The sequence below is a fragment of the Elephas maximus genome, chromosome 11 (genome assembly GCF_024166365.1).
Source record: "Elephas maximus indicus isolate mEleMax1 chromosome 11, mEleMax1 primary haplotype, whole genome shotgun sequence".
In the NCBI taxonomy this organism is placed as follows: domain Eukaryota; kingdom Metazoa; phylum Chordata; class Mammalia; order Proboscidea; family Elephantidae; genus Elephas; species Elephas maximus.
In genome coordinates, this window is record NC_064829.1 from 8,732,759 (window position 1) to 8,757,214 (window position 24,456).

The following is a 24,456-nucleotide window of genomic DNA, read 5'->3' on the forward strand; positions in this document are numbered from 1 at the left end:
ACCAGCGTCCTTACGAGAAATAGAAGAGGAGAAACACAGAGAAAAAAGCCATGTGAAGATGGAGGCAGAGACTGGAGTGATGCAGCCACAAGCCAAGGAAAGCCTAGAGTCACTAGAAACTGGAAGTCCCAAGAGAGGAAGGAATCTCCACCACAGCCTTCGTGGGAGTGCAGCCCTGCCAACACCTGGACTTCAGGCTCTGGCCTCTGAGGCTGTGCGAGGACTTTTATTGTGAAGTGACTTAACCAGTGGTGCTTTACTACAGCACCCCTAGAAGACAAACCCAGCCTCCTAGGTCTCTCCTTTGATATTTTAAAATAGTTTAATAAAAACTTAACTAAAATAAGGTCTTGATTTTTTAGCCATTAGTGTCTTTAAGAAAAAGAATTGAATTTTCTAAGTATTTGATTGTAAACAAAAAAGTAAAGCTGGTAACAGCAGAAAGTGATTTTTTTAAGTGAATATAAAAAAAAGAAATGATGCCAAAGTATATTTAAGTCTTACAATTCTATTTCTTTATCAAGTACAGTGACAGACAATGAAGGAGATGATAGGTCAGAGTTTTCTACATCTTGGATCAAATATCATGGACAAAACTAAAGCTTGTAACCCTGTGTGTTGGAGAGGGGTTTAGAGAAACATCCCTGCTCCATCTTTCAACCATCCTCCTGTAAAATATTAGAGTCCCCAGCATTCTACACCTGGCCTTCCTTCAACCCCAACATTCTTTTTGAGATCTCTACTAAGCTGGTGTGCCACAAGTGTCTTCCCTTTAGTCTCTTCTCACTCTATACAGTCACCCTGAGCAAGCTTCTCATGTACGGCCTATAGGCCACACCACAGGCATCCCCTGAAAACTGGGACATGTACAATCAATCACTCCCTACGCAGACCCAATGGATGGGACGCTGCATTTTAACACCATCCCCAGATAATGTGCGTGGACATTAAAGTTTCTATACCCATGGTTTCACAAACTTTAAATCAGTAACTCCTAAATCTATTATCTCCAGTCCAGAGATAGGACCAAACCAAAGACCCACTGCCATCGAGTCGATTTCGACTCACAGTGACACTGTAGGACAAAGCACTGCCCTACAGAGTTACCAAGGCTGTAAATCTTTACAGAAGCAGACTGTCACGTCTTTCTCCCGCAGAAAGGCTCGGGGAGGGGGGGTTCGAACCACCAACCTTTTGGGTGGCGGTCAAGCACTTTAGCCACTGCACCACCAGGGCTCCTCAGAGATAGGGCAGGGGAAGTAATTAACAGCACAAGCTTTATGGTTAGAATGCCCGTGACTGGATCCTGGACAAATCAGTTACTGGCTGTATGACCCCTAAAACTATATTCTCCATCACACTGTGAGGGACAGACTCTAAGTGGCCCGTGACTCCCACCTCCTGGTGGTCATGCCCTTGTGCAGTGCCCTCCCCTGAGAGTGGACAGGACCTGTGACTTGCTTTAAACCAACTAACTATGGCAGAGGTGCAGGGATGACACTTCCGTGATGACAAAACATTAGACTATAATGCCTGTCTTGCAAGAGCAGCTCTCCCTTGCTGACTTTGAAGAAGCCAGCTGTCCCGTGGTGAGCTGCCTTCAGACTCAGTGTGTGACACAGCCCCTGGCCAACACCCAGGAAGAACTAAGGCCTCAGTCTAGCAGCCTACAAGGAACTCAATGCTGCCAACAATCACATGAGTTTGGAACCAGGTTCTTTGCCAGTTGGGCCCAGACTCCTGAGACCATGATGATAAATGTGTTGTTTTAAGCCACCAACTCTGTGATTGCATTGCTATACAGCAATAGATTATTAGTCTTAGCTATCATACACATCTGCCCTTTAGGTATTCCCACCTGGAATTCCCAAAGACACCTCAACCTAAGTAGTCCAAAGTAAGTTCACCTCTCCCTCCGCTTTTACTCCTCTTCGGGTAGTCCCATCTCAACGAATAGCACTACCATCAGCCAAGTCAGAACCAAGCACTCACACTATACTTCCTTCCCTCCCCTACCCGACCCATCACATCCAACTAGAGACCAAGTCGTGTCAATTCTACCTCTTCTTTGTCCCCACTGCCCTACTGCAGGTCCTCATGCTCTATCACTTTCGGGCTACTGCAATTATCCCTTGATTTCCCTACTCCCAGTCTCACTCCCACCTAGCCCATCTTCTACACAGCTGCCCACGACTTCTTCCTAAGAAGTAAATACAACCGTATAACTACCCAATGGATCCTTCAGAAGTCTCCAAAGGCTGATGTGATCAAGACCAAAGCCTGCCTTGACTTCTGGCATGCCTCCTTCCAACCCTCCGCTCACACCAGAATGCATCCCCTTGCGTTGTCACCCGCCAGACCTCTGCTCCTGATTCTCGCTTTGCCTGCAGAATACCTCACCTTTCAAGACTAAGGCTCAAGAGTGCATTCCTACTCAACACTTCTCCTCACCCTATCTCCTACCAACCCTTTTTCCTGCCTTACTGGACCCAGCACATGCTCCTATCACAGGGTCTGTAAATGTTCATTATACTGACCTGTTTCCTAGAGACTGTGAGCTCCTACAATGAGTCCTGGTGGCACAATGGTTAAGCGCTAAGCTGCTAACCAAAAGGTCAGTGGTTTGAACCCACCAGCTGCTCCACAGGAGAAATATGTGGCAGTCTGCTTCAGTAAAGATTTATAGCCTTGGAAACCATATGCGGCCGTTCTACTCTTTCCTATAGTCTCTGTGAGTTGAAATCAACTCGACAACAATAGGTTTATATTATATTCATGTTTTTACCCTCAGCTTTCAGTACAATCCCTAGAGCTTATGAAATGTCTGCTGAAAGAATTAAGTGATATGTTTCTTTACCTGAGACAAACTATATACTTTAATAAAGGTTATCCGAAGCTCTTCCTACTTGAAGAATCTGAGTCTCACTGAGACAGTAAATGATGACAATAAATAAAAGTGACCTAGCTTCTCGTCCTGACTGTGCTATATCTGACCTTAGACAATTCACTTTACTTTGTTGGTCTTAGTCTCCTCAGCTATAAAATGGTGGTAAAACCTGCCCAACCAACTCAAAAAGATACTGTTAGGATACAAATTTCATAATCTATGTGAAAGTGCCCTGTGCCTATAAAAAATGCTGTAAACATGCATGGCATGTGTATTACCATTATCAAGGCCAGGTCTGTTTTAATATTTTCATTTGCCAACAGAAATAAATATATCTGATATTGGTTAATTATCTGACAAATTGGACAGTGTGCTATATGGTGGCGATGTTCTTGTTAGCTGTCATATAGTCCATTGCGACTCACGGCAACCCCATGTTTGCAGAGTAGAACTGTTCCATGGGATTTCAAAGCTGTATAACCTTTCAGAAGCAGATCACCAGGCCTGTCTTCTGAGGCCCCTTTTGGTGGGTTTGAACTGCCAACCTTTAGGCTAGTAGTCAGTGCTTAACCATGTGTGTCACCCACAGACTCCCTAAATGATGTTACTATTTCCTGAAGATGTAACACAGTCCACTATCAGATATCCTCCATGAAAACCTGTTCAATTTAACCAGGAACCTTCAAACAACTCTTATCTCAAAGAGCCAGAACCAAGAAATCCAAAAAGAGATGAACTCTGATAACTTAAGTCACACTCACATACAAATGATAAAGGGGTAAAGATGGAGGAGACACTGTAACCTACCAATACCATTTTCTCCTCATTTTGGATGCTGAAAATACAAGACACTTCCTATCTGACTCATCTGCAGCTGAAATATGGGTGGGTGACTCAATTCTGGCCAATAGAATCTGAAAAGAAGACTCCTAAGATGCTTCTAGAAAAGTTTCTCCCCACTAATATAAAAAGACACAAGGAAGGAAATGCCCTTCTTTGTATCTGCACATGAAACCTAAAACTGTTGCAGCTCTCTTGTGATCAAGAGAGAGAGACACCACCAACATATGATGGATGACACAGCAAAAAATGAAAAATACCCCAGAACTGCTCCACCCCAACTCCTCTGCAGCCCGAGTAGATGTATTCTGCTAGCTAAGATACTCATATACAACTTCAGATTACTTTTTATCATAGGATTATTTTAAGCATTTAGGTACTTTCTATGTGCCCTGTACTTTATTTTGGAATTAACTCTAAGTTCTTTATTCTTTTAATCAAATCTTATAAAGTATTTTTCTTTTTCCTAAGTTTTAGAAATGTTCCACCTTTTAAGTTTTAGATTTATGCCTCTATATCCATTCTGCTCCTCTAAAATTGAACATAATTACTTTAACAACTTAAGTTGTGCTAAGATGTGCTATTAATATGGTTTACAAATTTAATAACTTAAAAGGCTACAAAAACCTCAAAGAATTCTAAAGGAAAGTACCTATATTCTACATGTGCCTATATAAATATAAACAAGAATTAATAAATTCAGCTCCTCAGTCGCACTAGACACATTTCAAGTTTCAATAGTCACATGTGGCTAGTGTCCACTGTATTAGTGCAGATACAGAATATTTCCATCTTTGCAGAAAGTTCTATTTAACAGTGTTATTGCAGACAGAGCCTCTCTGAGGAAATCAAGAATCTAGGAATACAGAAGATATGTAAGAAACCTTTGGAAACCTATGTAGAAACGTTCTAAATTGCAGAGCCCACAGAAATTACACTAGTTACTCTCTTCTGCTTCATGCCCTACCCTGTGTCTGACTACTAAACCTGAAACTCTGTCTAGCGTCTGTAAAGCTCACCTGATCACTTCAGAGGTGTGCTTTTCCCTCATGAGACACTAAGTGTACCTCTGACACTGTGCTTATGGCTCTGAGGTGTTTTGTAGATACCTGTACCTCAACATGATCAATATTAGACTTGTCTTCACATGCTGCCACACTCTCCAAATCTCCTTTTCTCCAGAGTTCCTTATCTCAAGAAATTAACTATGTAAGCCAAAACCTTGGAAAACTTTGGCTCCTCCCTCTTTTCCTCAACTCCCACATCAAATGAATGACCAGATCCTACTGAAACCACTTCTTAAATCAATCTTGAATTTCTCCTCTTTTCTCCATCCCCTGCCACTACTCTACTCCAAAGCCACTATAATCTCCCACCTGGACTATTACAACAACATCCTAACCCTGAATTTACTCATGCTCCCCTCCAATATACATTTCTCACTGTGGAAGAGTTGAAGAATTGTCTGATCTTGTCATTTCCAGTGGCTTCACGTTATCCTAGGATAACCTAAACAGTGAACAGTAGGTCCCACAGATATGTAGCTTGTGTATTTCTCACCACATTTCCTTTTGGTATTATGTTTCAAACACAGTAAACATATACTGGCTCTTTTGTCCATGGTCCTTACCACATGGACTTTTCTCCACCTGGAACGCTTTTGCCCTTCTTCATCTGGCTAACTCATCCTATAATAGATCTTCTGGGTGAACTTCCCTGGCCACCTAAACTGGATAACCCCTCCTTCCCCAGAGCTAAATTCTCAACATTCTGATTCTCCTGATTCATAAAATTCATCCCCCTTTATTACTATTATTTTTTGCTTTCCCAGCAAGATGGTACATATGTGAGATCAAGTACTTTATATTATTCAACTCTATATTTTTTTATATTATCAGAGGCTCGCACAGAGCTTGGCATATCATAGGAAATCAATAACTATATTAGCAATAACACATAATTTAGTTAATGAATAAAGAATCATCTCATAAAAAGGAAATGCAATTCTGAACAAAAGTTAAGATCGAAGTCAATACTGACCTGGTGTTTTCATTATATTCAAAAATCTGAACTTTGGCCATTGCATTTGGACTACCGTCATCACTTCCTACAGCTATCATGGGGGAATGAGCACGAGAGCTAGAAATGAAGAGTAAAAAATGTACATAATGATAAAACACATACACATTTAATTCAGAAAATTAAAAAACTGGAATCAAGCAGATACATAACCTACACATCATATGCTGCCACTGTGACAACAACCAGACCTCTGCCACCCACCAGACACACCACACCACACTTACAGTGTGGGCCTGAGGAGTCACAGAGTAACTTAGATACCACCTTTCTGAATGGTTTTTATCACATTTTCTTATGTCTTAAGTAGAAAGCAGCTCTTTTCCCAAAAAGGAAAAGGTTTCAAGCATTTAACAGATTTTAAAAAAATGCCATAGAGGTTTTGGCACATTTTCCTTTTGAAAGATTTGGTCATCACTATGGAATGAGAAGTAACTCTACGATACCTCGTAATATGCCAAATACACAACAAAAAGATTTTAAATGCTTTGTACAAAAAGAAACACAGATGGAGGGGAGACAAGTAAAACAGACCACCCCTCAGGAAGTCATGATCCCCACATCATTCTCACTGGACTCATTCATGGTCAACCTCATTTTGAAAAGAGAAAAAGACATAAGAACATGGTTCTCCTGAAATGAAGTATAAGTGAAACGACTTCTTCGTTTCTATGCCTAATTACCTAATATTGATTTCTTTGCCTCCCTCACTCAGGTTAATATCTGATTAACAACTAACACGGCACTCTTGCTTCACTTTTAACATTGATATTATCATCTGCCAACCTCTTAAAACTAAAAAAGAAATACAAAAACAAAGTTTTAATTCTTTATTACTAAAGATTCAAGTAATTAGATCAAATCATCTAATATAGCAAAAATACCAAGTAAACTGCAAAGTGCTACTGTAATAAGTTATTTATAATAAATAGTTGGCCATTCAAATAATTGTAAATAACAGTAGTTTCCATATCTTTTCTCAATGTTCTACAAATATAAACTTTGATTTTACAATGTTAAATATCTGAATGAGGACCAAAAGTATATTTATAATAGCATATTCTAAAATTACTTAGAATATATGTTATTAGACATTATTCAGGTTAAAAAAAATTTTTTAATCAAATTATAAGACCTCTAGATAACCCGAATTGAGGTTTACTTCATTTGTACATTCAGAAATAAGATGTCTGTATTTAAAACATTTCCTAAATATAACTCACAACTGAACAGTAAGAAGAATCATATAGCCTGCAACTGAACATTGTAGACTGATCACCTGCATCTATATTCCCTCCCTAAAGCTTCCACTGAAACGATGAAAGAATAAAGTCATGACAGCAGTAGAAATCAAGAAAGTGTGCCAGTAGAAATCAAGACATTTGGAAGGATTCCTGAAAGGCAGGAAGCAGGAGAGTAGACTGACACAGAAAATGCAAAGGGTGAAGAACACCCACACGGCCAAGGGTAAGCAGGAAATTCCAAAAGCTCCAACCTTGAATCAACAAATGCAAAAAACAAGAATGTGCCATGAGGTAATCTTACCAACAGACTATTCATTTAAAAAATTGCATTCAGAAAACCTGGGACTTTGGGGAGATGGGCACTAAGGCTAAGGCAAGTCTGAGGTAGGATCCTAAAGAAAAGATTGGAACTTGAAAGAAGAGAGATAAGAATTTAAAGTAATACTCCAAAACAGCAAAGTAGGACAAACCAGTTGCTGTCCAGTTGATTCTGACTCACAGTGAACCTTTACCACAGAAGAGAACTGCCCCATAGGGTTTCCAAGGAGCTGGTGGATTTGAACTGCTGACTTTTTAGTTAGCAGCCTTAATGCTTAACTGCTGTGCCATCAGTGCTCTGGGGTAGGATAAGGAGAAATAAAATAAACTGAAATGCTCCATTTCCAAAGTAAAGGCCTCCTCATTTTGGCAACTTTTGGGAATCCCGGCCTGCCAGCTCACTCTTGATCCAGACACCCTACAAGAAAGCCTACCTGCCAACCCACACATTGTACTCTGATAAAACTCCAAGTCAGCCCTCCTATTTAAAAATGAAAAGCAGAGCATGTAACAGGTGAAAAAGACCAAATTCTGTTTTCTGTACTAACCATAATAATCTCTTGTTCACAATATTAATATATAATCAAAGATTAACACTTAAGGAAAACAAGGAGGATGGAAGATAAAGACCAAAGTACACAAACAGAATTGATCTTCAAAAAAACAGATAATTCAGGGAACAAACATGAACTTAAAATTCTAATTAGGATATAAAAAATTAGATAGTATAAAAGAGGAGTAATCAGAGAAAAGAAAGTCTTCTTAAAAGTGATTGCCCCTGCCGCAAAAAAAAAAAAAAAAATCCAATGGATGGGATAAAATGTATACCTGGAAAACACTTTGGAGATATGGAAGACAGAGTAGTCGAATAGTCGATTTCCAAATAATTTTTAAGAATTGGAGAGCCAAGGCAGGAAATATGAACTCCAGAAAGACAGAAGAGAGACAACAGAAGGCAACAAACTATCAAAGAAAAATATGCTATCTCCAATTTGAAGACAAGAACCCTCACTGTGCAAGGGACCACTAAGTGCAAAGAAGGGTTAATAAAAAAAGATCAGTATCTGGTGGCATAGTGTTTAAGAGCTACAGCTGCTGACCAAAAGGTCAGAATATTGAATCCACCAGACACTTCTTGGAAACCCTACCAGGCAGTTAGTTCTACTCTATAGTCACTATGAGTCAGAATCGCGTTGACAGCAATAGGTTTTTTATTATACATCTAGATCCACTTCAAAATAATCCAGTTTTTGGGGACAGGGAGGGGAGAAGGACATACACAGATGAAACAAGTGCTTTGAGTTAATAACAATTAAAGCTGGGTGATGGACTTCTGTCCAACACGTCCACTGTAGTTTTGTTACTCATTACTTTTAGAATTTCTGACATTCCTAATAAAAAACACTTTAGAAAAGAAAAAAATACCTTGAAACATCTTGGGTTAAATTTTAGAATTCAATTACCTCAAACCAAACAAATTCCAAGAGGTTTAATGTCCTAAATGTGAAAGGTAAAGCTACAAATCTTTCAGAATACATTCACAACTTCAGGGTACAGAAGAATGCTTCAAATAAAACACAAAAGGCATTATAACAATAAATAAAAGACTGCTAAATATGGCTATTTGAAAATTAAAAACTATTGAGTATCAAATATCAACAGGAAAAGTTTCAAATGGTGTCATGGATTGAACTGTGTGCCCCAAAAATGTGTTATCAATTTGGCTAGGTCGTAATTCCCAGTATTGTGTAACTGTCCACCATTTTGTCACCTGATGTGATTTTCCTATGTGTTGTGAATCCTATCTCTACGATGTTGATTAGATCGGATTAGTGGTAGTCATGTTAATGAGGCAGGACTCAATTTACAAAATTGAACTGTGTCTTGAGCCAATCTCTTTTGAGACATAAAAGAAAGAAGAGGGCAACAAGACATGGGGACCTCATATCGATATGAAAGCAACACTGGGAGCACATCGCATCTTTGGACCCGGGGTTCCAGCACTGAGAAATTCCTAGACCAGGGGAAGACTGATGACAAGAACCTTCCTCCAGAGGTGACAGAGAGAGAATGCCTTCTCCTGGAGCTGACACCCTGAACTTGGACTTCTAGCCTACTAGGCTGTGAGAGAATAAATTTTTGTTTGTTAAAGCAATCCATTTGTGGTATTTCTGTTACAGCCACACTAGATGCCTAAGACAAATGGCAAACCACAAACTACCACAATATACTTGCAACAGAGCTCAAAGTAGTAAGATAAAATTCTAAAAACTTTCAGAAGGAAAAAGCTACCTACCAAAGAACCAACTAACCTCAGACTTCTCTTTAACAACACCTGAATGCTGTTAAAGAAGAATGGGCAGTATCTTCAAAGCCCTTATATTTTCAGCCTAGAAGTCCAACACAAGCCAACCTATCAAACACTGGGCAAGATGAAGGCATTTTTAAGTATGTTAAAATTCAAAGGCTACTATCCATCCCATACAGAGAAAAGAAGTTACAAGAAAAGGTGTGCTACCAAAATGAAAAAGAATTTGAAGACAAAATGTGCTACGAAAATTGTGATAGCTAAATATCATCCACACTAAAGGAATTAAAAAAAAAAAAAAAAAAAAAACCAGTACTAAAGTCACTCCTGAGGATCACCGTTCAGCCAAAGATTAAACGAGCCCATAAAACAAAATAGGCATATCACCCCAGGGGCAAGGATAGAAAGCAGGAGGGCACAGGAAAGCTGGTAACAGAAAATCCATGGTGGAGAAGGCAAGAGTATTGACATGTCACGGGGCTGGCAGCCAATGTCACAAAACAAATATGTATTAATTGTTTAATGAAAAACACATCCAATCTGTAAATATTCATCTAAAGTGAAAAAAAAAAAGGATCCATCAGAAGGTAACACCTGTAACACCTGGAGATTATCCTGGGAGAATCAAACCAAACCCACCGCCATTGAAAAGATTCCAACTCACAGCGACCTTATGGGACAGAGTATAACTGCCCCACAGGGTTTCTGAAGCTAAAATCTTTAAGGAAGCAGACTGCCATGTATTTCTACTGCAGAGCAGCTGATGGATTTCAGCTACCAGACCCTTCCGTTAGGAGTAAGCATTTTGATCACTGTGCCACCAGGGCTCCCCCTCTGTGAACAGCAAAGTTTTAACAAAATAGATTACATTTGCATATAGAGAGAATATTTACATAATCTAATATTATAGATGTGATTGCTACTTAATTTTTAAAATCAACTTATAATAAAGGACAAAACATATTTCTATTAAAAATTTGTATCAGTTTGTCATATTGTGGGAGCTGGCATGTTGCTGTGATGCTGGAAGCTATGCCACTGGGACTCAGAAAACGGCAGGATCACCCATGGAAGACAGGTTTCAGCTGAGTTTCCAAACTAAGGCAGGCTACAAAAAAGGACCTGGAAGTCTAGTTTGGAGAAGAATTAGTCAGTGAAAACGTTATGAATAGCAGCAGAACACTGTCTGATACAGTGCAGGAAGATGAGCCACCAGGTTGGAAGGCACTCAAAAGATGACAGGGGAAGAGTGGCCTCCTCAAAGTAGAGTTGGCCTTAATGACGTGGATGGAATAAAGTTTTTGGTACCTCCACCTGCTGATGTGGCATGACTCAAAATGAGCAGAAACAGCTGCAAATATCCATTAATAACTGGAACCTGGAATGTACAAAGTATGAATCCAGGAAAACTGGAAGTCCAGGAAAACTGGAAGTCATCAAAAATGAAATGGGACGCATAAACATCAGTACCTTAGGCATCAGTGACCCGAAATGGACTGGCATCGGCCATTCCAAATCGGACAATCATATTAGACTACTGTGTCGGAAATGAAAACTTGAAGAGGAATGGTGTTGCATTCATGGTCAAAAAGAACACTTCAAGATCTATGCTGAAGTACAATGCTGTCACTGATAGGATAATATCTATATGCCTACAAGGAAGACCAATTAATACGACTATTACTCAAATTTACGCACCAACCGCTGAGGCCAAAAATGAAGAAATTGAAGATTTTTATCAGCTGCTGCAGTCTGAAATTACTCAAACATGCAATTAGGATGCATTGATAATTACTGGTGATTGGAATGCGAAAGTTGGAAACAACGAAAAATCAGTATTTGGAAAATATGGCCTTGGTGATAGAAACGATGCCAGAAGTTCAATTACAGAATTTTGCAACACCAACAACTTCTTCACTGCAGATACCTTTTTCCACCAACATAAATGGCGACTACACACACAGACCTTGCCAGAATAAAAACACAGGAAGCAAATCAACTTTATCTGTGGAAAAAGAGAATGGAAAAGCTCAATATCATCAGTCAAAACAAGGCCAGGGGACAACTGTGGAACAGATCATCAATTGCTCATATCTAAGTCCATGAGAGCCAAAATATGACCTTGAGTACATCCTACTTGAATTTAGAGACCATCTCAAGAAAAGATTTGATTCACTGAACCCTAATGACTGAAGACCAGATGGGCTGTAGAATGACATCAAGGACATCATACATGAAGAAAGTGAGAGTTCACTGAAAAGAGAGGAGAGAAAGAAAAGACAAAGATGGATGTCAGAGGAGATTCTGAAACTTGCTCTTGAACGTCGAGCAGCTAAAGCAAAAGGAAGAATTAATGAAGTAAAAGAACTGAACAGAAGATTTCAAGGGGCAGCTCAAGAAGACAAAGTAAAGCATTATAATGACAAGTGCAAAGAGCTGGAGATAGAAAACAAAAAGGGAAGAACATGCTCAGCGTTTCTTAAGCTGAAAGGACTGAAAAAAAATTCAAGCCTCGAGGTGCAATAGTGGGGAAAATATTAAACGACACAGGAAGCATCAAAAGAAGATGGAAGAAATACAGAGAGTCATTACACCAAAAAGAATTAGTTGACGTTCAACCATTTCAAGAGGTAGCCTATGATCAGGGACCAATGGTACTAAAGGAAGAAATCCAAGCTGCACTGGAGGCACTGGCGAAAAAAAGGCTCTAGGAATTGATGGAATACAAATTGAGATGTTTTAACAAACAGATGCAGCGCTGGAAGAGCTCAGTCTCTATGCAGAGAAATACCGAAGACAGCATCCTGACCAACCAACTGAAAGAGATTGATATTTATGCTTATTCCCAAGAAAGGTGATCCAACCAAGTGCAGGAAACTATAGAATAATATCATTAATACCACACGCAAGCAAATTTTTGCTGGAGATGATTCAAAAGCCGCTGCAGCAGCATATCAACAGGGAACTACCAGAAATTCAGGCTAGATTCAGAAGAGAACATGGAACCAGGGATATCACTGCTGATGTCAGATGGATCCTGGCTGAAAGCAGAGAATACCAGAAGGATATTTACCTGTGTTTTATTGACTATGCAAAGGCATTCGACTGCGTGGATCATGACAAATTATGGATAACATTGGAAAGGACAGGAATTCCAGAACACTTAATTGTGATTATGAGGAACCTGCACATAGATCAAGAGGCAGTTCTTCAGACAGAACAAGGGGATACTGATTGGTTTAAAGTCAGGAAAGGTGTTCATGAGGGTTGTATCCTTTCACCATACCTATTCAACCTGTATGCCGAGCAAATAATCTGAGAAAATGGACTATATGAAGAAGAACGGGGCACCAGGATTGGCAAAAGACTCATTAACAACCTCCGCTACGCAAATGACACAACCTTGCTTGCTGCAAGTGAAAAGGACTTGAAATACTCAGTAATGAAGATCAAAGACTACAGCCTTCAGTATGGATTACACCTCAATATAAAACAAAAATCCTCACAACTGGACCAATAAGAAACATCATTATAACTGGAGAAAAGATTGAAGTTGTCAAGGATTTCATTTTACTTGGATCCACAATCAACACCCATGTAGCAGCAGTCAAGAAATCAAAAAGCTCACTGCATTGGACAAATCTGCTGCAAAGGACCTCTTTAAAATGTTGAAAAGCAAAGACGTTACCTTTAAGACTAAGATGCACCTGACCCAAGCCATGGTACTTTCAATCACATCATATGCATGCGAAAGCTGGACAATGAATAAGGAAGACCGAAGAAGATATGACATCTTTGCATTCTGGTGCTGGCAAAGAATACCGAATATACCACAGACTGCCTAAAGAATGAACAAATTTGTATTGGAAAAAGTATAACCAAACTGCTCCTTAGAAGCAATGATGGCGAGACTGTGCCTTACACACTTTGGACATGTTGTCAGGAGGGATCAGTCCCTGGAGAAGGACGTCAATGCTTGGTAACATACAGGGTCAGCAGAACAGTCAAAGACCCTCAACGAGATAGACTTACACACTGGCTGCAACAATGGCCTCAAGCATAACAACAATTCTAAGGATGGCGCAGGACCAGGAGGTGTTTCCTTCTGTTGTGCATGGGGTCACCATGAGTTGGAACCAACTCAACAGCTGATATTCTAATTATTATTATTATTATAAATCTTGTAAATACAAGCAATATAACAAAAATTAGGAAGTGGAAAAGTGAATGTGAGGTAAAAGCAAAATAATTTTCTCTTAGGGATGGAGTGAATATATAAATCCATAAATAATACAATCAATAATAATAATAGAAATATAAGCTATTACTTAAAATTACAACTACCAACTCAACTGAAACAATTGTCATAATAATATATCTAATACCAAAACATATCTGTGTAGTCCTACCTCAGGAAATGAGAAGTTGTATAAATATGCTAAATTCATCTTTCATAACAGTGAGTATGCTTTGTTGTTGTGTACAGTCAAGTCGATTCTAGCTCACAGTGACACTATAGGACAGAGTAGAACTGCCCTATAGGGTTTCCTAGGCTGTGAGATCACCAGATCTTTCCTCCTATAGAGCAGGTGGTAGGTTTGAACTGCAGACCTTTCAGTTAGCAGCCAAAAGCTTTAACCACTGTGCAGCCAGGGCTCCTTATCAGTAAGTATAGATGCTGTTTGAAGACAACACTGGAGTCCTTGGGTGGCACTAACAGTTAAGCACTCAACTATTAGCTGAAAGGTTGGCAGTTCAGCAGCACCTTAGAAGACAAGCCTGCCTTAAAAACCCTATAGAGTAGTTTTGCTATACACACATGAGGTCGCCCTGAGTCAGAATCATCTCAAAGGCAATTAACAAGAACAACGAACATAATACAGTGAGAACCAGGCCTATACGCAAATCATTAAAAAATATAATAGTAAGTACCACAATTACAGTCTAAAAATAGTATTGCATTTTGGAGCCAAGATGGTGGCTTAGATACAAGCACCATAACACCTCCTGCACCAAACACCCAAAAAATCAAGAGAAACAGAAGCAGGTAACAATCCAAGAACCCTGAACATCAAGAAAAAAAGGCCTAAGAACTCAACTGAACCGCAAGTGAAGGAAAAAGTGAAATGAAGCAGCGAAAGAAGAGTGACATGGCATGGAGGAGCTCAGCAGCCAGCCCGACAAAATAGTCATCTGAGGACAAAGCCAGCAGCAACTCCAGGTAAAGAAAATAGCAATGCAACTTCACGACTTTTCCAAAAGGGATAGAGAACCTCTATAGACACAGAATGAGGCAGAGATAGGGAACCAGGACCTAAAACCAGAGATACGTAGGAGTGAGTGTGCACCTAAGGTGGTGGACCTGCAGAGCGTTGGTGGGAGGTTTCCCATTCAACTGGGAAACATGCGCAGCCCCAACTCCTCACACAGGTCCCGTTCACTGGCTACACAGTGGACACGAGGTGCCCCGGCACACGCGTATCCAAGCCAGAGGGACACACATCCCCTCACCGCATCCTCCTGATTGGAGGCGACAAAGGGTCCCATACCCTGACTGCCTCACCTGACTAGGGAACCACAACAGGAGCCTATCCTCTTCCCCCCTCCTCCACCAAGCTCCATCTACTACCTTGCCTTGCCCACAGGACAAACTCTAACAGAACTGAATACAGAAATAGATACTTTCACAATAACAGCAGAAGACTTTAACACACCACTCTAGGTGAAGGGCAGAACTAGAAAGAAACTCAACAAACACACAGGAGATCTAAATACCACAATCAACCAACCAGACCTCATAGACACATACAGACCAAACCACCCAACAGCAGCAGTGTACACGTTGTTCTCCAATGCTCATGGATCATTCTCCAGAATAGATGATACTTTAGGCTACAAAACAATCCTTGACAAATTCAAAAACACTGGAATAATACAAAGCATCTTCTCTAATCATGACCCATAAAAACAGAAATCAGTAACAAGAACAGCCAGGGAAAAAAATATAATATGTAGAAACTAAATAACACATACTACTGGGTAACAGAAAAAAAAAATCAAAGATAGAATTAAAAACTTCCTACAATCAAACAAGAATGAAAACACTACATACAAAAACCTTGCAGACACAGCAAAAGCAGTGCTTAGAGGTCAACGTACAGCAATAAACACACACATCAAAAAGAAAGGGCAGGGCGGGGCCAAGATGGGAGAATAGCCACATGCTTCCTGCGATCCCTCCTACAACAAAAACCAAAAAAAAAACACATGAAACGATTATATTTATAACAAGCCAGGAGCCCTGAACATCAAAGGCAAAGTTAGAAAACGGACTGAGCAGCAGGGGGAGGGGGATACAACAGTTCAGAAGCAGAGAGGAGCTGCAGGAACTGAATCGTCAGGATCCCTCAGGCAACATTCCCGGCAGCGACTGTGGCAGGGCTAGTGGTAGCATTCAGCAGCAGTTTCCTCAGGGAGAAACAGGCAGCCTCACAGCCTACTCACACCTCTGGAACCAGAGAAGAATGCTGCTCCTGACAAAACCCAAGCTGGCTTCAGAGGCCGTTGATTTCACTGGCCTGAGATAGGCCCAGCTGAATGCCTGGAGCCATTCTCCCAGTCTTGAAGAAGGAATAAATTTGCAACTGGGGGAAAAGATAATTTGCCAGCTCCACTAACCTGGGGAGCTCTGGACAGAAGAGGCTCCTGGCCAGGCATAAACGGTCCGTGGACTTTGAATACCTTTCCCCCCTTCATGGACCTGTGAGGGCCTATTTCAGGAGAATAGGCCCCTGTTGGCAGACTGCAACTGTTTCAGCTGTGTGGTGGAGAGGTGGGTATTTGATGATTGACACCACTTTGTCTATTAAACAGGGTCCTCACCTACCCACAACAGGGGCCTAAGGACTAGTGGGTCCACTCAGGTCACCCAGCCACCCATGACGGGTCCAAGGATAACTGGTACCTCCCAGGCCTTATAACCAAAAGCATTGGGAGCCCATGGTCCGTCTGCAGAACCCAACCACCTATACGCTCTAGGGAAGAGGGATGTACTTTCCCCAGAGTCACGTGGGAGACGATTCTCAGCCCCCTACCTTGTTCAGAGCATGATCCCTTGCGGCAACCAGATCCTGGTACCTACACAAATCACCCCTGCCCCTCTAAGACTGTAGAACAGAGCCTGTACCACACACTTGCTGACCAGCTACCTGGACACCTGAGCTGAATCCATACAAGAAAAACAAATGGACTCACTGTCAGGTCTAACCATCTGGGGACAGGACGTCAGAGCTTCAAAGACAAAAATAATCAAGCTAGCTCACTCAAGCAACCCATTTGGGCATATCAAAACAAAACAAAGCAAGATACAGGATACAGTAAGCAAATATAAAATAAACTAATACAGTAACTCATAGAAGGCTCGGGGATAACAGTCAATATCAAATCACATAAAGATGCAGACCATGATCACTTCAACAAGCTCTCAAAACAAAGTATCAAGGGATCTTCTAGATGAAAGTGCCTTCCTGGGACCAGATACAGAATATAAAAGATTAATTTACAGAACTCTTCAAGACATCAGGAAGGAAATGAGGCAATAAGCAGAACAAGCCAAGGACCACACAGATAAAACAAATGAAGAAATTAAAAACGTTATTTAAAAATAATGAAATCTTTGATAAGCTGCAAGAATCCATAGACAGCAATCAGAAATTCAGAAGATTAACGATGAAATTACAGAAGTAGACCACTCAACAGAAAGTCAGAGTAGCAGAATTGAGCAAGTAGAAGGCAGAACTGGTGAGCTTGAAGATAAAGCACTTGGCTCCAATATATTTGAAGAAAAATCAGATAAAAGAATTAAAAAAAATGAAGAAACCTTAAGAATCACATGGGACTCTATCAAGAGAAATAACCTACGAGTGACTGGAGTACCAGAACAGGCAGGGATAACAGAAAAAACAGAGAGAATTGAAGATCTGTCAGCAGAAAACTTCACTGATATCCTGAAAGATGAGACAATATCTATCCAAGATGCTCATCGAACTCCACATAAGGTAGATTTTAAAAGAAAGTCACCAACACATATTATAATCAAACTTGCCAAAACCAAAGATAAAGACAGAATTTTAAGAGCTGCTAGGGATAAACAAAAAGTCACCTACAAAGGCAAGTCAATGAGAATAATCTTGGACTGCTCGGCAGAAATCATGAAGGCAAGAAGGCAGTGGGATGACTTGTATAAACCACTGAAGGAAAAAAACTGCCAGCCAAGAATCATATATCCAGCAAAACTGTCTCTCAAATATAAAGGTGAAATTAGGACATTTCCAGATAAACAAAAGTTTAGAGAATTTGTAAAAACCAAACCAAAAATTAAAAGAAATCCTAAAGGGAGTTCTTTGCTTAGAAAATCAACAATATCAGGTATCAACCCAAGACTAGAACACTGGACAGAACAACCAGGTATCAACCCAGACAGGGAAATCACAAAAATAAATCAAGATATAATAACACTCAAAACAGGGAAAACAGTGATGTTATTATGTAAAAGAAGACAACATTACAACAATAAAGAGGGACAAAGAAATGTAGTCACAGATCTGTCAAATGGAGTGGAAGACAAGGTGACATAAAAAAATAAAAGTTAGGTATAAACTTAGAAAAATAGGGTAAAAATAAACTTAGAAAAATAGGGGTAAATATTAAAAAATATATATATATATATATATATATATATTAAGGTAACCACAAAGGAGACTGGCTATCCTACTCATCAAAATAAAACACAAGAAAAAAATAGAAACTTGGCAGAAACAAAATCAACAAAAACAAATAAGAGAAAAAAAGACAATATATAAACTACTCAGCACAAAAAAATTAAGTGGAAAAAAGAAACTATCAACAACACACAAAAAAAGCCATCAAAATGACAGCACTAAACTCATAAAAAACTCATACCTGTCCATAATTACACTGAATGTAAATGGACTCAATGTACCGATAAAGAGACACAGAGTGGCAGAATGGATAAAAAAAACACGATCTGTCTGTATGCTGCCTACAAGAGACACACCTTAGACAAAGAGACACAAACAAACTAAAAACTCAAAGGATGAAAAAAAATATATCAAGCAAACAACGACCAAAAAACAGCTGGAGCGGCAGTATTAACCTCTGACAAAATAGACTTTAAAGTTAAATCCACGACAAAAGATAAGGAAGGACACTATATAATGATTAAAGGGACAATATACCAGGAAGATATAGCCATATTAAATATTTATGTGCCCAATGACAGGGCCGCAAGATACATAAAACGAACTCTATCGGCATTGAAAAATGAGATAGACAGCTCCACAATAATAGCAGGGGACTTCAACACACCGCTTTCGGTGAAGGACAAAACATCCAGAAAGAAGCTCAATAAAGACACGGAAGATCTAAATGCCACAATCAACCAACTTGACCTCATACACATATACAGAACACTCCACCCAACTGCAGCAAAGTATACTTTGTTTTCCAACACACATGGAACATTCTCTAGAATAGACCACATATTAGGTCATAAAGCAAGCCTTAACAGAATCCAAAACATCACATTATAAAGCATCTTCTCTGACCGTAAGGCCACAGAAGTAGAAATTAGTAACAGAAAAAGTAGGGAAAAGAAATTAAACACTTGGAAACTGAACAATACCCTGCTCAAAAAAGACTACATATAGAAGACATTAAGGATGGAATAAAGAAATTCATAGAATCCAATGAGAATGAAAATACTTTCTATCAGAACCTTTGGGGCACAGTGAAAGCAGTCCTCACAGGTCAATTTATATCAATAAATGCACACATACCAAAAGAAGGAAGGGCCAAAATCAAAATATTATCCCTACAACTTGAACAAATAGAAAGCAAAAAGAAACCCTCAGGCACCAGAAAAAAGCAAACAATAAAAATTAGAGCAGAATTAAAGGAAATAGAAGACAGAAAAACAATTGAAAGAATTAACAAGACCAAAAGCTGGTCCTTTGAAAAAATTAACAAAATTGATAAACCACTGGCCAAACTGACAAAAAAAAAAAAAAAACAGGAGAGGAAGCAAATAACCCAAATAAGAAATGAGATGGGCAATGTTACAGAAGACCCAACTGAAATTAAAAGAATCATATCAGATCACTACAAAAAACTGTACTCTAACAAATTTGAAAACCTAAAAGAAATGGACGAATTCCTAGAAACACATTACCTAGCTAAACTAACAGAAATAGAGGTAAAACAACTAAATAGACCCATTACAAAAGAAAAGATTAAAAAGGTAATCAAAAAACTGCCAACAAAAAAAAAGCCCTGGCCCAGACAGCTTCACTGCAGAGTTTTACCAAACTTTCAGAGAAGAGTTAACACTAGTACTAAAGGTATCACATAGAAAAGGACAGTATATTCCCAAACCCATTCTATGAACCCAGCATATCCCTAACACCGAAACTAAGTGATTGAAAATACCATGGTTTTGCACAGGAGAACAGTGAGATGCAGACCTCAAATTCTCATAAAAAGACTAGGCTTAATGGTCTGACTGAGACTAGAAGGACCCCGGTGGTCATGATCCCCAGACCTTCTGTTGGCCCAAGACAGGAACCATTCCCAAAGCCAACTCTTCAGATAGGGATTGGACTGGACAATGGGATAGAAAATGATACTGTCGAAGAGTGAGCTTCTTGGATCAAAGAGACACATGAGACTATGTGGGCAGCTCCTGTCTGGAGAGGAGATGAGAGGGCAGCAGGGTTCAGAAGCTGACTGAATGGACACGAAAAGAGAGAGTGGAGGGAAGGAGTGTGCTGTCTCATTATGGGGAGAGTAATTAGGCGTATACAGCAAGGTGCATATAAATTTTTGTATAAGACTGACTTGATTTGTAAACTTTCACTTAAAGCACAATAAAAATTTTTAAAAAGGGGGTAGAAATAAAAACACTAACCCTACAACTCAAACAATTAGAAAGAGAGGAGCAAAAGCAGCCCACAGTTGCTGGAAGAAGAGAAATAATAAAAATTAGAGCAGAAATAATTGAAACAAAGAAAAATAACAGAATCAACAAGGCTAAAAGCTGATTCTTTGAAAGGACCAATAAAACAGACAAAATAAAAATGAAATAGACAAACCACTGACCAAATCGGCAAAAGAATGCAAATAACCCACGTAAGAAATGACACAGGTGGCACTAAAACAGAACAAACTCAAAAAGTATCATAACAGAATACTACGAAAAACTGCACTCGACAAATTTAAAAACCTAGAGAAAATGGACAAATTTCTAGGAACACACTAATTATCTAAACTAACACAAACTGAAGTAGAAATTTTGAACACACCCATAACAAAAGAAGAAATTGAAGGAGTCGTAAAAGAAAAAAAAACTCCCAACAACAACAAAAAAACCCCAGCTGAGACGGTTTCACTAGGGAAATCTACCGAACACTCAGAGAAGAGCTGACACCAATTCTACTCAAATTATTCCAGAACATACAAAAGGAAGGAAGACTCTCGAATTCTATGAAGCCAGCATAACCCTGATACGAAAGCCAGGCAAAGACAAACTGAAAAACAAAACTATAGACCAATACCAAAAAAAGCCAAACCCAGTGCCATCGAGTCGATTCCAATTCATAGCAACCCTCAAGAATATAAACCCCAAATTCTCAACAAAAAACTAGCCAAAACTAGCCAACAGAATTCAACATACCAAAAAAATAATACAGGCATACATCGTTTTACTACACTTTGATATACCGTGCTTCACAGATAGTGCATTTTTAAGAAATTGAATATTTGTGGCAACCTCAAGTCAAGCAAGTCTATCAGTGCCATTTTTCCAACAGCATGTGTTCACTTTATGTCTCTCTGTCACATTTTGGTAATTCTCATGGTACTACAAACTTTTTCATTATTATTATATCTGTTATGGTAATCTATGATCAGTGATCTTTGACGCTACTGTAATTGTTTTGGGGTGCCACGAATCACACCATATAAGACGGCAAATTAAATTGATGTATGTGTTCTGACTGCTCCATCAACCAGTCGTTCCACCGTCTCTCTTCCTCTCCTCAGGCCTCCCTATTCCCTCAGACATGACAATATTGAAATTATGCCAATTAATAACCCTACAGTGGCCTCTAAATGTTCAAGTGAAAGGATGAGTAACATGTCTCTCACTTCAAATCAAAAGCTAGAAATAACTAAGCTTACTGAGTAAGGTATGTTGAAAGCTGAGACAAGCCAAAAGCTAGGCCTCGTGCTCGAGTTAGCCAAGTTGTGAATGCAAAGGAAAAGTTCTTGAAAGAAATAAAAAGTGCTACACCAGTGAACACACAAATGATAAGAATGCAAAACAGCCTTATGGCTGATATGGACAAGTTTTAATGGTCTAGATAGAAGATGAAAACAGCCACAACATTCCCTTAAGCAAAAGCCTAATCCAGAACAAGGCCTTAACTTCCTTCAACACTACGAAGGCTGGGTGCAGCAAAGAAGCTGCGGAAGAAAAGTCTGAGGCTTGCAGAGGGTGGTTCATGAGGTTTAAGGAAAGAAGTGTCTCCGTGACATAAAAGTGCAAGGTAAAGCAGCAAGTACTGATGTAGAAGCTACAGCAAGTTATCCAGATGACTCTCTTGCTAGGGGCTAATGCAGCTGGTGACTTTAAGTTGAAACCAATGCTCATTTACCACTCTGCAAATCCTAGGGCCCTTAAGAATTAGGCTGAATTCCCAAGAGACAGAAAGGGCCACATAAACCAGAGGCTACATCAGCCTCAGACAGAAGAACTAGATGGCGCCTGGCTACAACTGGTGACTACCTTGACAGGGAACACAACAAAGAAACCCTGAGGGAGCAGGACAGCAGTGGGATGCAGACCTCAGATTCTCCTAAAAAGACCAGACTTAGCGGTCTGACTGAGACTGGAAGAACCCTGGAGGTCATGACTCCAGTTTTGAAACAAGTTCTACTGTGTATAAAATGCTATCAAACAGCATCACATGCCATAGAGAAATCATTCGTGAAGGGAGAAATCAACTGACGCAGCAAACTTCATCGTTGTCTTATTTTAAGCAATTGCCACAGCCACCCCAATCTTCAGCAACCACCGCCCTGATTGGTCAGCGGCCATCAACACTGAGGCAAGGCCCTCCACCAGCAAAAAGATTACGACTCACTGAAGGCTCAGATGATGGTTACCAATAGTTTTTAATTAAGGCATGTACATTATGAGTCAGAATCGACTCAACAGCAACAGGTATGGGTTTTTTTTGGGGGGGGGTAATGCTACTGCACACTTAATACAATATGGTATAGTGTAAACATAACTTTTATATGCACTAGGAAACCAAAAAATTTGTGACTCACTTTATTGCAATATTAGTTTTATTGCAGTGGTCAGCAATCAAACCTGTAGTATCTCCCAGGTATGCCTGTACATCACAACCAAGTGGAATAACAGATATGCAAGAACGGTTCTACATTACAAAATCAATCAACATAATCCACCACATAAATAAAACCAAGGAAAAGAATCACATGGTCATCTCAATCAACACAGAAAGAGCATTTGGCAAAGTCCAGCACCCTTACCTGATTTTTAAAAAAAAAAAAAAAACCTCAGCAAAATAGGAATAGTAGGGAAATCCCTCAACATAATAAAGGAAATTTATATAAAACCAACAGCCAAAATTATCCTCAATGGAGAGAGTTTGAACATTCCCCTCAAGAACGGGATAACAGACAAGGATGCCCTTATGACTAGTCTTACTCAACACTGTATTGGAAGACCTAGGGGAGCACTAAGACAAGAAAAGGAAATAAGCATCCAGATTGGTAAGGAAGAAATTATCTTTATTCACAGATGATGTGGTCCTATACATAAAAGATCTTAAGGATTTCACTGGAAAGTTAAGGGGACTAACAGAAGGATTCAGCGAAATGGCAGGATGCAAGATTAACATACAAAAATCAGTTGGATTCCTCTACACCAACAGAGAACCTTGAAAAAGAAATCACGAAAACATTACCATTTATAATAGTTCCTGTCTTGGATTGAGTTGTGTCCCCCCAAAATATTTCTCTACTTATCTAGGTCATGATTCTCAGTATTGTGTGATTGTCCACCATTTTGTGACCTGATGTGATCTTCCTATGTGTTGTAAATCCCATCTCTAGGATGCTAATGAGGTGGGATTAGAGTCAGTTATGTTAATGAGGAAGGGCTCAATCTCCAAGATTAGATTGTTTTAAGCCAATCTCTTTTGAGATATAAAAGAGAAAAGCAAGCAGAAACAGGGGGACCTCATACCACCAAGAAACAAGAGCCAAGAGAATAGCACATCCTCTGGACCCAGAGTCCCTGCACTGAGAAGCTCTTTGACCAGGGAAGATTAATTACAAGGATGTTCCCCCAGAGCCAACAGAGACAGATAGCCTTCCCCTGGAGCTGGCACCCTGAATTTGGACTTCCAGCCTCCTAGACTGTGAGAGAATAAATTTCTCATTGTTAAAGCCATCCGCTTGTGGTATTTCTGTTATAGTGGCACTTGATAAACTAAGACAGCCACCAAAAAGATAAAATACTTAGGAATAAATCTAACCAGAGACAGAAAAGATCTATAAAAAGAAAACTACAAAACACCACTGCAAGAAACCAAAAGAGACTTACATAAGTGGAAAAACATACCATGCTTTTATATAGCAAGACTTAACATTGCGAAAACATCAATACTACT

General features: G+C 39.6%; 1 protein-coding gene across 4 annotated transcripts in view; it reads right to left on the reverse strand.

Moving 5' to 3' along the window:
- The window catches only part of SEH1L (SEH1 like nucleoporin), an 84,609-nt gene that overhangs the window by 29,993 nt on the left and 30,160 nt on the right, over window positions 1-24,456 (reverse strand). For all 4 annotated transcript variants that reach the window (XM_049901466.1, XM_049901469.1, XM_049901468.1 and 1 more), the window contains exon 5: window positions 5,768-5,866. In XM_049901466.1, the coding sequence (XP_049757423.1) occupies window positions 5,768-5,866 (99 nt within the window). The remainder of the gene's footprint in view (window positions 1-5,767; window positions 5,867-24,456) is intronic.